Source organism: Dama dama, chromosome 2 (genome assembly GCF_033118175.1).
Source record: "Dama dama isolate Ldn47 chromosome 2, ASM3311817v1, whole genome shotgun sequence".
Classification (NCBI taxonomy): Eukaryota; Metazoa; Chordata; class Mammalia; order Artiodactyla; family Cervidae; genus Dama; species Dama dama.
Window position 1 is genome coordinate 31,533,702 of NC_083682.1, and position 15,600 is coordinate 31,549,301.

The following is a 15,600-nucleotide window of genomic DNA, read 5'->3' on the forward strand; positions in this document are numbered from 1 at the left end:
GTTATGGTGGATCCTTTTCTCACATATTCTGTTAACTATACAACTCCAGCCAGCAATGCCTCCCACTTACAAATCTATAAATTCTAGGTTTATTTATTGCAAGCAACCTAGATACAACAGGTTAGAATCCTGTTGTATAGAAATTTTCATAGATAAGGACTCTCCATTGTATTTCGGCTAATAAATCTCTTTAGTACATTTATTAGGAGATGGGGTTATTAGCTATTTTATAAAGAGTTTTGACTGAGATCATTCATTGCTCTCTGAACATGCCTAGGCAGAAGGCCTACTATTAGGCCTGGTACTAATCCTTTCCTCCCAGATTTATTCTTCTTTTTATTTATTCATTTTAATTGGAGGTAATTACTTTACAATAGTGTTGTGGTTTTTGCCATACATCGACATAAATCAGCCATGGGTATGCATGTGCCCCACTATCCTGACACCCCCTCCCACCACCCTCCTCACCCCATCCAATACTGGAAATAGAACTGCCACACGACCCAGCAATCCCACTGCTAGGCGTGCACACCAAGTAAACCAGATCTGAGAGAGACACGTGCACCCCAATGTTCACTGTAGCTCTGTTTACAACAGCCAGGACATGGAAGCAACCTAGATGTCCATCGCAGATGAATGGATAAGGAAGTTGTACATATACACAATGGAATATTACTATAAAAATAATGTATTTGAGTCAGTTCTAATAAGGTGGATGAAACTGGAGCCTATTATACAGAGTAAAGTAAGCCAGAAAGAGAAACACCAATGCAGTGTATTAAAGCATATATATGGAATTTAGAAAGATGGTAATGATGACCCTATATGCAAGACAGCAAAAGAAACACAGATGTAAAGAACAGACTTTTGGACTATGTAGGAGAAGCAAGGGTGAGACAATATGGGACAACCCAGGTATACTCTTTTCACACCAAAATTCCAAGCCCTAAAGAAACTCCCCTGCCAGGAAGCTTTAAAGGTCACAGGTTTAAAGGCCTAACCAAGTTAGTTATCTAACAAGGGTATTTCAACTTTTCTCATATCCAGTTTCACCACTTTTCATTGGCTATGAATTCATAACAGCAATTAGATCGCACAATACCTCAAGAGATGAAGGCATTTTAACAAAACCGTGTAGAATTTGTGTCAGAATGAATTCAAAGGATGCTAGCCAAGGAGGGGGGAAAATGTAATATTAAGGATGCCAGACAAGGAGAAAATAAAGCAATATTAAATCAGCCTGGATTTATTGATATGTGTGCACTTATCAAAGATTCTGAATTCAATATACCAGCATCTAGGTATTATAACTCCAGTATTTTTGCCTAAAGAATCCCGTGGACGGAGGAGCCTGGTGGGCCGCTGTCCATAGGGTAGCACAGACTCGGACATGACTGAAGCAACTTGGCATGCATGCATTGGAGAAGGAAATGGCGACCCACTCCAGTGTTCTTGCTGGAGAATCCCAGGGACAGAGGAGCCTGGTGGGCTGCCGTCTATGGGGTCGCACAGAGTCGGACACAACTGAAGTGACTTAGCAGCAGCAGCAGCAGGTATTATGCATCTCAAAGGGGTTGTAATTGCTTGGTTATCTGAAACCTTGGCTCAATAGTAGCCCATGCCTTATAAAATTAGGATGCCAGCAATTTCTTGGTGTAATGTGGAAGAAAAAAATCCAATGATTTATTTAGAAAAGGTTACTGGAATGATATTAATGTCACCTATGATAAGCTAACCTGCTCTATATTGGGCTCTATGGGAGGTCTCAGAAGACACTGAGAAACACATTGGTGAGGAGAGTGTCAGCATCCTTGAAAAGCACTGCAGTGGCCATGCTTTATGCCTGGATAAAGGTGAGAGGTGCTGCCACAGAAACTGGCTTCCTGAGTTCAAAGGTAACGATGAGATTCTGCTGTGACAGAGGCCAAGTAGCGGCACTCACTGCCAGGGGCAAGGTAAGCATGGTTTCTGTAACAGAGACAAGCCTGGAACAGTAATCAGAATGGTTTAACCCATAGGGACTCTCAGTAGTGACAAACTGCTCATGGTGTCCCAACTCCAAAACCTGTGGGAATCTCAGTAAGGCCTATATGCTCAGTCTTCAATTTCTTGTTTCCCTGTATGATCCTATGACTTTAACCTCCATTCATTCTAACTCTTAAGTTTATATTTTCAGTTCATACTTCCCTTTTGAGTAAAAGGAAATTTAAGGAGACCACTCAGAGTTTGACATGTTCCTTGACTGGAGAAAACACAAAGAATGTTATCAAAACCATGCCTGAAAAAGTCTATAAATAGCAAGAGGCTGTGCTGGAGATTCTCAAGCCCATGGCAGAACTAGACAAGGGGGGCAATGTTGGAAATGAGCTGCATGTCTTCAGGTGCTGGGTCAGTGATGCCTGCTTCTTCACACCAGATATGGATCCTCTGTTACTGCTAGTATAATTTTATTTTTTAATTTAGTTATTTTTAAAAAGTTTTATCAGAATATAGTTGCTTCACAATGCTGTGTTAGTTTCTTCTCTACAACAAATTAATCAGCTGTATGTAGACATATGTCCCCTCCGTTTTGGATTTCTTTCCCATTTAGGTGACAACAGAGCACTAATTAGAGTTCCCTGTGCTATACAGTAGGTTCTCATCAGTTATCTATCTTACACACAGCTATTAATAGTGTACATATGTCAATCCCAAGCTCCCAACTCATCCCACCCCCTTCCCTTCTAGTGTAATTTTAAATGGTTCCAAACTAAGGCACAGTCAAAGGACCTCAAGAAAGAAACTTCAGGGAGTATAGGAAGACATGTATTGAGTGTACCAAGAGAGCTGCACTCAAGGTTCTCAGTGGTAAGGTGTTTGAAAATACACAAGGAAAAATCCACAGGATTAAGAGCCAAAAACTGCATCTACTTGGCCCTGATGAAACCAACCCCTCCTTGTGGGACTCTGTTCTTTTACCCTATCTCTCCTTCCCCTGATCCATACACTGGAATAAAGGTAAAAGACAATCATACTCTTTCCATCACTGCAGATTTCCAGGCCTGGGTCATGTGAAATAGAGGAAGGGAAAAGTCTCATAAAGTTGGAGTTCAGTCTACTACAATGAACTGAAATTCTTAATGACTGAAATAAGAAAGTTCTTGTGACTCTAAAGGACCGGGAAAATAATGGAGCTTGCCCAAGATTTTATGGGGATAGGAAGAACAGAGTCACAGAGTGAGTTTAAAATGGAGAAGTGGGAAAAAATAAAGTTTGGGTTCAGCTTGGTTGGTAAGCCAGTTCCATCTGTTGGAAACGGAATGATTTTAGTTGAAACGGTGTACCCATATTTCTCCTCTCTAAGGGAGGCAAAGAAAGGGGAAGTGTTAAATGCAGAGCTTTTCCCTTTCTGCATTTAACACTTAGTGCCAAAGATGCACACGCAGTCTCCTATGAAGATTCAGATGTCTTACCTTATGATACCAGTGCAGGTATAGTTGATTTTTTTCCCAACACAACAAAAATCCAAGTACCTGAAAAAACAAAGAAAGAAGAGATTATTTTGAAATCACCAAGATGCTACCCAAAACACTGTTCTGAACTCAAAATTCCTTACACAGTCTGGCATCATCTTCACTTCTTGCTGCACCTGCTCTTTTCAGCATCTAAGAGATTGCCACACTGTCCCTCTGCCTAAATAGCTCTCCCTCACCAAGCTACTGACCCTTCAAACACAGTTCACATGTCAGCTCCTAGTTGCCACTTTCACCAGCAACCCAGAGAGAATTTATTATTATCTTCTCTGGGATTCTGTAACAATCAGTACACTGATGTCATTCCTGAGTTCCTACAATTTTCTTTTCCCTGGGATGGAGCTTATCCTTGGCATTACATAGAGACACTAGTGAGGGAACAGAGGTAGGGGCCAGCCCTTCCAAGGGTCATTTAAAATCTCTTTTTTGGGACTTCCTTGGTCATCCAGTCTTGTTATGCAGGGGGTTGATCCCTGGTAGGGGAACTAAGATCCCACACACAGAGGAGCAACTTAGCCCACACACCACAACTAGAGAGTTTGTGCACCTCCTTGAAAGATCCTGAATGATGCAACTAAGATCCAAAGGGAGCCAAATAAATAAATAATTTTTAAAAACCTTTTTTTGTTCCAACTGTTAAACACTGTTGTTAGTCAATAAACCTAGACTAGATTTGAATCTAAATCTAAGTAATCACCAAGTCAGTGTGGAGATGTAGACTAAAAACTGGAGTCTTCAGATGCTTAGGATATTGAGAATTTGACTGTATAAAGCATTCACCTTTTTTTTCAAAATAATTTTATGGATATGATTTTATTTGTACTTTGGTGGTGGTGGTTTAGTCACTAAGTCAGGCCTGATTCTTATGACCTCGTGGACTATAGCCCATCAGGCTTCTCTGTCTATTCCATGCAGGAACACTGGAGTGGGTTTGCTATTTCTTTCTCTAGCAGATGTTTCCAACCCAGGGATCAAATCTGGGTCGCCTGCATTGCAGGCAGATTCTTCACCAATTGAGCCACCAGGCCATTTATTTGTACTTGGCCAAGCCTTATAAAATGTCATTTTATTAACTATCTCATTTCAAAGAAGTAATTCTCATTTAAAAGAAGAAACTGAGGCTCAGAAGAGTTATATGACTCAGTCATGGTTACAAAATAATTTAAAGATAAAGCCGAAATAGAATTCAGGTCTCCTCCGTTGTTGCCACTGTAGCCAAAAAGAGGAAGCCTAGAGTACAAGGGTGTTTAAAAAAAAAAAAAAAGCATGGCTTACTGGCCACTGGAAGTCCGTCTTAGAAGTTACCTAAACCATTTTATTTTGATCATGTATAAGTGCAGTACAATTCAGTGACCAGATTCTTGCCCCAAATGCATCATTCATCTGCATTTCCTCATAAAAGTTTCTAACTATTTCTGTCTACAGACACCCTCCATGCAATGACTTTCAGAATGATAATACTAACTAGAAATCCGATTTATACCATGTGCCTTAGCATACTTTTCAGGCTTTCTAAAATCTATCACAAGCCTATTGTTTTAGCCATATACCCCATTTTTCTTCAATATCCTCTGCATGCTAACAGTACGATTCTTCCCTCTTATCTAGTCAAACCCCATATATCTCTATCTCTGTCTTGCTGACTCTGTCGTGAAATGCCCATGATCTGGACTTTCGTCCCCACTCCCATAGGCACATGCCTAAATCCAACATCCTTTCAAGATGCCCCTCCTGTGCCCCCTCTTCCTCGAAGCATCATTTAATCCTCTTGACTGAAGGTCTTCCTTCTCAGAACCCAGGCAGAACTTTTTTCAGGTCTCTCTAATGACAATTATAATGCTCTGTCTGTGTTGGTTACTTTTGTCTATGATGTACTTCCCTACTAGATTCTAAACTCATTGAATTAAGAAGTATTATAACTTTCTGATACCTCTCTATTTGAGGTGCCCTGTATGAAAACAAAAACTGCACCTCTTTGTTCTCTGTAATCTCAGTACTTATCACTCATATAATGATTAATTCATTTTGCTGAGATAAATATTTATGCAAATGGAAACTGATTTGGGGGTTGGGTTCTTTAGTATCAGACAGCCAGTCAGTGGGGACAAGGAATCATGGAATCAGAGCAAGATACTTATGTCCTATTTTCAAGTGGGCACTGAAAAATTCCAGTAGCCTAAAAGTTAGTCTTCCATAAGCTTTCCACTTCTGCAGGCTCCTCTGCTGTCTGGTCTCAGTTTTTTCATACTATGTGACATTACTATGTCCAGTGTGAATTTCTCACACTACATGACACTACTATGTCTGGAAATGGGCAGCGTCTCTATTGCATAAAGATATTTGCTAAAATGTACTTGGTACCTGACCAGGGGACTAGCTTTTGCACAGGACTAGTAAACAGGTTTAGCATACTAGATAATTTGTAAGCCACAGAAGGACTGCTTCTTGGGAGACAGGCTATGAAATCAGTAGATCAATGTGCAGAAGTACTACCATGTGAAGGTGTGAACATCAAAAACGACAATACCATGTGAGCCAGAAAATAAGCCATGAAACATAGGAAGAGAAAAAGAGTGCTCTGCCACCCTTACAAAGGGTCAAAGTGGAGAGACACACCCTCTACCAGCACAAGTCTCTTCCCCACATCTATCCTTCCTCCCTAATATTCAAGTAGCTGATGCAAATCTGAACTCTGCCAGGAGTGATCTGAGGGCTCCCAGCACCAATTGGGAACCATACCACAGACAGAGCACCTCATGAGGCTACTCAGGAAGGGAGTGGGAGAAAAGGGAAACATTACTCACCAGTAGCAATGCTGTGTAGGCAGCCAGGATCCCAAGGAAACTCAGCAAGACAATGGACCAAAAGAACCAGACTCCTGTACCTAGGAAAACAACCCTGCAAAAATGTGTTTCAATTTCTAAAACATAGAAGTTGGTAGTATCTCTCTCAAGGATACAGTATGAGACTGGACTAGATGAGGCATAAAAAAACAGGAGGATAATAAGAGGAGCAATTTGGGAACAGATATGTGAAGATCTTTGGGAATATTTAGTTGAGAAGTTATAACTTTATTCATAGACTATCAGGTACTTCAATGGGGTTCTATATGAGTTGTATGTTTTAAAATTTATTTAGAATACATACTCAAAAATTACATACTCTTTAAAAAAAATAAAGAAATTCTGGAATGTCAAAAAAGGAAAAGTCATCCATAAGTTCACTGCTGTCATATAGTTACTACTTTCCATTTCAGCAGATTTCTTATCCATATATGTTTTCTTATATAACAGCAAGTCACTATATTAATATCTATATTTGGTGTAAGAGTTTGGACCCCTTAAAAACAGTTCTGGTCTTTTTTGTTCCTAAAGTAGTTTATGAGATAAAACTGCTAATACATTGATTTGTTAAGTTAAACAATATTATAATTAGTCTAGGTATTATATGTCACAAAATTTAGACTCTTCATTTCAAGATAACAGAAATTATTTCCCCTCCATGTGAGACCTAGAGAAATTATATTTTAATGATACAAAATATAGATTACTGAACATATAACTACATTCAATATAAGAAAAATTTCTCTTTGGTGAGAGGTGAGAAGGGACACCAAGAGAAAGAAATAGACAAGCAGCTATCCTAGGCAAGACTGATCCCAGATTGAGACACTCAGAAGAGTACTCTGTAAAACACGATCTCATAGCCAGGAATCAGAAAATGTGTAAGTGATGTTAACAAATGAATCTGTTTGTGTGCTTAGCTGCTCAGTTGTGTCCAACTCATTGCAACCCCATGGACTGCAGCCCACCAGGCCCCTGTGTCCATGGGGATTCTTAAGGCAAGAATACTAGAGTGGGTTGCCATGCCCTCCTCCAGGGGATCTCCCCAAACCTGGGATCAAACCCAGGTGTCCCGCATTGCAGATGGATTCTTTACCATCTGAACCACCAAGGAGGCCCATGAATACTGGAGTGGGTAGCTATCCCTTCTCCAGGGGATATTCTCAACCCAGGAATCAAACCGGGGACTCCTGCATTGCAGGCGGATTCTTCATCAGCTGAGATACCAGGAAACCCCATTAAATTAACCCAAGAAAGTCAACTAATACAATAACTTGCAGAAAAATATAATTAATAGAACAATTAGAAAAGAACCATAAAAAATATATTCAAGATCTCCACAGAGTTAAATGACTCATATCCACGTAACAAGAATAGAATATTTAAATGCAAGCAGAGTAATGATCAAATAATGAAATAAAGGGAAAAAAACATGCAGGATAGACATAAAGTGTTAGTCATTCAGTCATGTCCAACTCTTTGCGACCCCATGGACTTCAACTTCTCTGTCCATGGAATTCTCTAAGCAAGAATACTAGAGTGGGTTGCCATTTCCTTCTCCAGGGGATCTTCCCAATCCAGGGATTTAACCCGCGTCTCCTGCATTGCAGGCAAATTCTTTACTGTCTGATCCACCAGGGAATCCCCATAAGCAGTCTAAATGTAGCCAAAGAATTAATTAAATGACTTATGCAAGTAGTGATACTGACTTTACTTTCCAGGTGAGAAAGAAAAGTTAATTTTAGCCTTTAATTGTGCCTCTATCTTTTCAAATCATTTCTCTAGTCACATCAGGCTTTTTCCCCTCCTTATCAACATAATGGTCTTCTTTTCTATATTCAGTCACACGTAAATATTCAAAATTAGTAGAGTTCCAAATTCTCCCACCAAACTCAGGAGAAGGTCCCACCACAGGCTGAGTACTTCTGGCAAAGGAAGAACTGTGATCTTTTTCTCTCTTTTTCTCTCCCCTTCTTCTACGTTAGGTGATGGTGGTGGGGTAACACAAGGGAGTGAGAAGAATGAGAACAGTTTGCTTGGGTGACTGTTTATACACATCAGAGGGAACTGACAAAGGAATTGGGATTATACAGTTACTCAAGACTATACAGTAGTATGAGTATGACATATATATGCAAAGGTATGACAAACCTAGACAGTGTGTTGAAAATCAGACACATCACTCTGCCAACAAACGTCTATATAGTCAAGGCTCTGTTCTTCCCAGTGGTCACATACATTTGTGAGAGCTAGACTATGAGGAAGGCAGAATGCCAAAGAATTGAGGCCTTCAAACTGTGGTGCTGAAGAAGACTCTTGAGAGTCCCTTGGACAGCAAGGTGATCAAACCAGTTAATCTTAAAGGAAATCAACCCTGAATATTCATTGGAAAGACTGATGCGAAAGCTGAAGCTCCAGTATTTTGGTCACCTGATGTGAACAGCTGACTTACAAGAAAAGTCCCTGATACTGGGAAAGATTGAGGGCAGAAGAAGAAGACAGCATCAGAGGATGAGATAGCTGGATGGCATCATCAATGCAATGGACATGAACTTGGGAAAACTCCGGGAGATGGAGGACAGAGAGGCCTGACATGCTGCAGTCTATGGGGTCCCAAAGAGTTGGACACAACGGGATGGCTGAACAACAACAAGAACTTAATACATAAAGTAACTAGAGAAATAACAAGAAAATTTCAGTAATTTCCTTTTACTGAAATTAGTAAAAGGGAAGAAATCATAAAGATCGTAATAGAAATAAATGAAATAGAGACAAAACAATAGCAAAGATCAGTGAAGCTAAAAGCTGTTTCTTTGAAAAGATAAAAGTATAAACTTTTAGCCAGACTCATCAAGAAAAATGGGAGAGGACTCAAATCATTCATATTAGAAATGAAAAACAAGAAATTACAACAGACACCACAGAAATACACTGGATCATAAGAGACTATTATAAGCAACTATATGCAAAAAAAAAAAAAAAAAAAAAAAGGACAACCTAGAAGAAATGGACAAATTCTTAGAAAGTTACAACCTTCCAAGACTGAAACAGAAAGAGATAGAAAATAATGAAGACCAGTCATGTGTACTGAAATTGAAAGTGTTTCAATTAAAACACTTTCAATAATTAAAAGTCTTTCAATAATTAAATTCCAGGACCAAATGGCTTCATGGGCAAATTCCATCAAACATTTAGACAGGAGTTAACATCTATCCTTATAAAACTATTCCAAAGAAATTTCAGAAGAAAAGATACTCCCAAACTTATTCTGTGAGGCTACCAACACTCTGGTACCAAAATCAGACAAAGGTATCACATAAAAGAAAATTATAGGTCAATAACAGTGATGAATATAGGTGCAAAAATCCTCAACAAAATAGCAAACTGAAGATAATGAATTGAATTAAAAGAATCATACACCATCATCAAGTGGGATTTATCCCAGATATGCAAGGATTCTTCAATATATACAAATACATCAGCATGATATACCATTATCAACAAGTTAAAGAGTAAAAATTCATAAGATTATCTCAATAGATGCAGAAAAACCTTCTGACAAAAATTCAATAGCCATATATGATTAAAAAAAAAAAAAAACTCCAGAAAGTGGGCAAAGAGGGAACATACCTCAATATAATAAAGGCTACATATGACAAACCCATAGTTAACATCATACTCAACAGCCAAAAGCTGTTTCCTCTAATGTCACAAACAAGAAAACAATGTCCACTCTCACCAGTTTTATTCAATTTTGGAAGTCCTAGCCATGGCATTCAGAGGAGATAAAGAAATGCAATAAATTCAACCTGAAAAAGAATAAGTAAAACTGTCACTGTTTGCAGATGACATTATACTATATGTAGAAAATCCTAAAGATGCTACCAGAAAGCTACTAGAGCTCATCAATGAATTTGGTAAAGTTGCAGAATACAAAATTAATACACAGAATTCTATTACATTTCTACACATTAACAATGAAAATGTCAGAAAGAGAAATTTAAGAAATAAACTAATTCATCATAGCATCAAAAGTATAAAATACCTAGGAATAAACCTACCTAAGGAGGCAAAAAACCTGTACTCTAAAAACCATAAGACACTGATGAAAGAAATCAAAGATGGAAAGACAAAACATGTTCTTGGATTGGAAGAATCAATATTGTTAAAATGACTATACACCCAAGGCAACCTACAGATGCAGTACAATCCATATCAAAATACCAATGCCATATTTCACAGAACTAGAACAAAAAAAATTTAAACTTGTATGGAAACACAAAGACCCTGAATGGCCAAAGCAATCTTTGGAAAGAAAAAGAGCTGGAGGAATCAGTCTTCCTTATTTCGTACTATACTAGAAAGCTACAGTAATCAAAACAGTATGGCACAAAGGTACAAATACAGGTCAATGGAACAGGATAGAAAAACTAAAAGTAAACTCGCACACCTATGCTCAACTAATGCATGACAAAGAGGCAAGAATATACAATGGAGAAAATACAGTCTCTTCAATAAATGGTGCTGGGAAAACTAGACAGCTACTTTTAAAAGAATCTGATTAGAACATTCTTTAACACCATACACAAAAATAAAATAAGTAAGAACACTCTTTCACATAAGTTGCAGCAAAATCTTTTTTGATATATCTCCTAGAGTAATGGGGGGGGGTGGAAATTAAACAAGTGGAACCTACTTATTTTTTTTTTCATTTATTTTTATTAGTTGGAGGCTAATTACTTCACAACATTGCAATGGGTTTTGTCATACATTGATATGAATCAGCCATGGAGTTACATGTATTCCCCATCCCGATCCCCCCCTCCCACCTCCCTCTCCACCCGATTCCTCTGGGTCTTCCCACTGCACCAGGCCCAAGCACCTGTCTCATGCATCCCACCTGGGCTGGTGATCTGTTTCACTATAGATAATATACATGCTGTTCTCTCGAAACATCCTACCCTCGCCTTCTCCCACAGAGTCCAAAAGTCTGTTCTGTACTTCTGTGTCTCTTTTTCTGTTTTGCATATAGGGTTATCATTACCATCTTTCTAAATTCCATATATATGTGTTAGGATGCTGTAATGATCTTTATCTTTCTGGCTTACTTCACTCTGTATAATGGGCTCCAGTTTCATCCATCTCATTAGGACTGATTCAAATGAATTCTTTTTAACAGCTGAGTAATATTCCATGGTGTATATGTACCACAGCTTCCTTATCCATTCGTCTGCTGATGGGCATCTAGGTTGCTTCCATGTCCTGGCTATTATAAACAGTGCTGCAATGAACATTGGGGTGCATGTGTCTCTTTCAGATCTGGTTTCCTCAGTGTGTATGCCCAGAAGTGGGATTGCTGGGTCATATGGCAGTTCTATTTCCAGTTTTTTAAGAAATCTCCACACTGTTCTCCATAGTGGCTGTACTAGTTTGCATTCCCACCAACAGTGTAAGAGGGTTCCCTTTTCTCCACACCCTCTCCAGCATTTATTGCCTGTAGACTTTTGGATAGCAGCCACCCTGACTGGTGTGTAATGGTACCTCATTGTGGTTTTGATTTGCATTTCTCTGATAATGAGTGATGTTGAGCATCTTTTCATGTGTTTGTTAGCCATCTGTATGTCTTCTTTGGAGAAATGTCTGTTTAATTCTTTGGCCCATTTTTTGATTGGGTCATTTATTTTTCTGGAATTGAGCTTCAGGAGTTGCTTGTGTATTTTTGAGATTAATCCTTTGTCTGTTTCTTCATTTGCTATTATTTTCTCCCAATCTGAGGGCTGTCTTTTCACCTTACTTATAGTTTCCTTTGTTGTGCAAAAGCTTTTAAGTTTCATTAGGTCCCATTTGTTTATTTCTGCTTTTATTTCCAATATTCTGGGAGGTGGGTCATAGAGGATCTTGCTGTGGTTTATGTCGGAGAGTGTTTTGCCTATGTTCTCCTCTAGGAGTTTTATAGTTCCTGGCCTTACATTTAGATCTTTAATCCATTTTGAGTTTATTTTTGTGTGTGGTGTTAGAAAGTGTTCTAGTTTCATTCTTTTACAAGTGGTTGACCAGTTTTCCCAGCACCACTTGTTAAAGAGGTTGTCTTTTTTCCATTGTATATCCTTGCCTCCTTTGTCGAAGATAAGGTGTCCATAGGTTCGTGGATTTATCTCTGGGCTTTCTATTCTGTTCCATTGATCTATATTTCTGTCTTTGTGCCAGTACCATACTGTCTTGATGACTGTGGCTTTGTAGTAGAGTCTGAAGTCATGCAGGTTGATTCCTCCAGTTCCATTCTTCTTTCTCAAGATTACTTTGGCTATTTGAGGTTTTTTGTATTTCCGTACAAATTGTGAAATTATTTGTTCTAGTTCTGTGAAAAATATCGTTGGTAGCTTGATAGGGAGTGCATTGAATCTATAGATTGCTTTGGGTAGTATAGCTATTTTGACAATATTGATTCTTCCAATCCACGAACACGGTATGTTTCTCCATCTGTTTGTGTCCTCTTTGATTTTTTTCATCAGTGTTTTATAGTTTTCTATGTATAGGTCTTTTGTTTCTTTAGGTAGATATATTCCTAAGTATTTTATTCTTTTTGTTGCAATGGTAAATGGTATTGTTTCCTTAATTTCTCTTTCTGTTTTCTCATTGTTAGTGTATAGGAATGCAAGGGATTTCTGTGTGTTAATTTTATATCCTGCAATTTTACTATATTCATTGATTAGCTCTAGTAATTTTCTGGTAGAGTCTTTAGGGTTTTCTATGTAGAGGATCATGTCATCTGCAAACAGCGAGAGTTTCACTTCTTCTTTTCCTATCTGGATTCCTTTTACTTCTTTTTCTGCTCTGATTGCTGTGGCCAAAACTTCCAAAACTATGTTGAATAGTAGTGGTGAGAGTGGGCACCCTTGTCTTTAAACAAGTGGAAACTACTTAAACTCAAAATCTTTTGCACAGCAAAGGAAACCATTAACAAAATGAGAAGACAACACACAGAATGTGAGAAAATATTTGCAAATTATATGACTGACATGGGATTAATCTACAAAATAAACAACTCATGGCATCTTAATAGGAAACAATCAATGAAATCAAAAAGTGGGCAGAAGACCTAAACAGACATTTCTCCAAAGAAGAAATAGAGTTGGCCAACAAACACATGAAAAGATGCTCAACACTGCTATTTATTAGAAAAATGCAATTCAAAACTACAATGAGATATCACCTCATGGCCAGTCAGTATGGCCGTCAGTTAAAACCCTCTGTAACACTATGTACAATAGCCAAGACATGAAAACAACCTTAGTGTCCACTGATGACTTAATTTTAAAAACGTGGTATATACTTACACATACATACCACAAGGGAGCATTATTCAGTCATATAAAAAAATGAAAAATGTCATTTATGACAACATGGATAGACTCTGACAGCACTATGCTAATTGAAATCAGTCAGATGGAAAAAGATAAATACCATATGAGCTCACTTATACATGAAAGATAAAAACAAACCAACCAAACTAACTCATAGACACAGAGAACAGATTGGGGGTTGCCAGAGGACAGGGGTGTGAGGTGGACAAATGAGTGAAGATGGATAAAAAGGTATTAACTTCCAACTATAAAATAAACATGCCCTGGGTATAAAATGCATACAGCATGGTGACTATAGTCAAAAATGCAGTATTGTATATTTGAAAGTTACTAGGAGAAAGTTTCTTAAAAATTCCCATCACACATAAAAACTGAAATTATGTGTGATGAAGAATGTTAACCAGACTTACTGCGGTGATCATTCCACAATACATGGAAATAGCAAATCATTATGCTATAATATATACTTAACAGAAATGTAACATTATATTTCAATTATATCTCAATATAAAGTTCTTTAAAACTGAGGGAAATTTTATAAAGAAATGAAACATTTCTTAGTTCCAATATTGTGGAGAAATTTAGAACTTATCTCTAAATAAAGAATGCATATAAATGAGAAAATTAGATTCCACAAGATAAATATATGCAAACAGAGAGAACTAAAAAGAAAATAAGTTACTAAAGAAACAAGTTTTGATACCTGGTAAATAATTAAAATTAAACAAATTTAATTAATAAAATTAATAAAAACAATTCAAAGTTAGAATAGTCAATGCTGTCAATGGAGGGCTAAAACAGAAAGTCAAATACTTCTATTGTGAATGGAAACTGTACTATCTTTTGAGAAATGCTTTGGTAACAGACACAATGAATTTTACTAGTGTTTATTCTTCTTGACTGAATAACGCCACTTGTGGGAACTTCCTGTAAGACTGTAAGTCAGAACACAAAGATTTCTCTTCATTCTTATTTTATAAAAACAGAAAATTAGTCATAAAGCTTAACAATAAAAAGCAGTTAAGTAAGTACACTACACTACCTTCATATCAGGAAACACTTTAAAACCATTTAAAGTGATTATCATTAAGAGTTATAATAATTTGTCAAAATGTGTACAACTATTTTAAATGAGAGAAAAAATTTAAATTATATATATGGTATGAACATAATATAAAAATAAGCATAGGGAAAAAGACTGGGAAGTATACCAAGTGATTGCTACTCAAGAATAAGACGATATTATCTACTTTTCTACATTTCTTAATATTTAAAATAACAAACCATACTTTACTTCTATGAAGGAAAAAATAAACTATATTACATTTTTTAAAAGCCTCACACTCAAAGATACCCCCTTTTCCCTCAAAGACCAACTAATGGGTATGATATATCAGTCAGGCCAGAAAAATGGGAAGAACTAGGAGCAGTCCAGAGTAGGAACTGGGCTACAAACGTGCTGAGATGGGACACTGTTTCTGTCTCCAGAGTCTTAGGGAACCCAGTGAGGACAAAAGGAAGAAGTAGAGGCTGGAGGTGAGGCACAGACATCAGGGTTCATGGACCAAGATCATGAAGACTAACTGGTGTAGGCATCAGTAGGTGTAGGCGTCAGTAAATGCAGGCAAAAGAGGCTGAGGCACAAGGGAGTCATCTGAATAGAAGGGTGGGAGGCACTGGGAGCTCAGAGAAAGCTTCCCGCTGAGCCAGATTTGGTCTAAGAGTGAGAGTAAGCAGGGAAGGGAGGTACAGTAGCTGAGGGTGCTGAGCATGCTTACGCTTCCCCGGAGTCAGGCCTCCCATCCACCAGATGCAAAAAAATCCAACTTTGTCCACCCTCCTTCTTATGTCACCAGATTCTTTCGGTCTGAAGTAAGATCC

The 15,600-nt window shown here is 37.9% G+C and overlaps 1 protein-coding gene across 1 annotated transcript in view; it reads right to left on the minus strand.

The window, feature by feature from the left end:
* LOC133068438 (glycerophosphodiester phosphodiesterase domain-containing protein 4-like) overlaps positions 1 to 15,600 on the minus strand; it is a 125,541-nt gene that overhangs the window by 105,049 nt on the left and 4,892 nt on the right. Inside the window, exons 3-4 of the mRNA XM_061159668.1 lie at positions 6,317 to 6,410; positions 3,453 to 3,512 (exon numbers count right to left, since the gene is read on the minus strand). Of these exons, the coding sequence (XP_061015651.1) occupies positions 3,453 to 3,512; positions 6,317 to 6,410 (154 nt within the window). The remainder of the gene's footprint in view (positions 1 to 3,452; positions 3,513 to 6,316; positions 6,411 to 15,600) is intronic.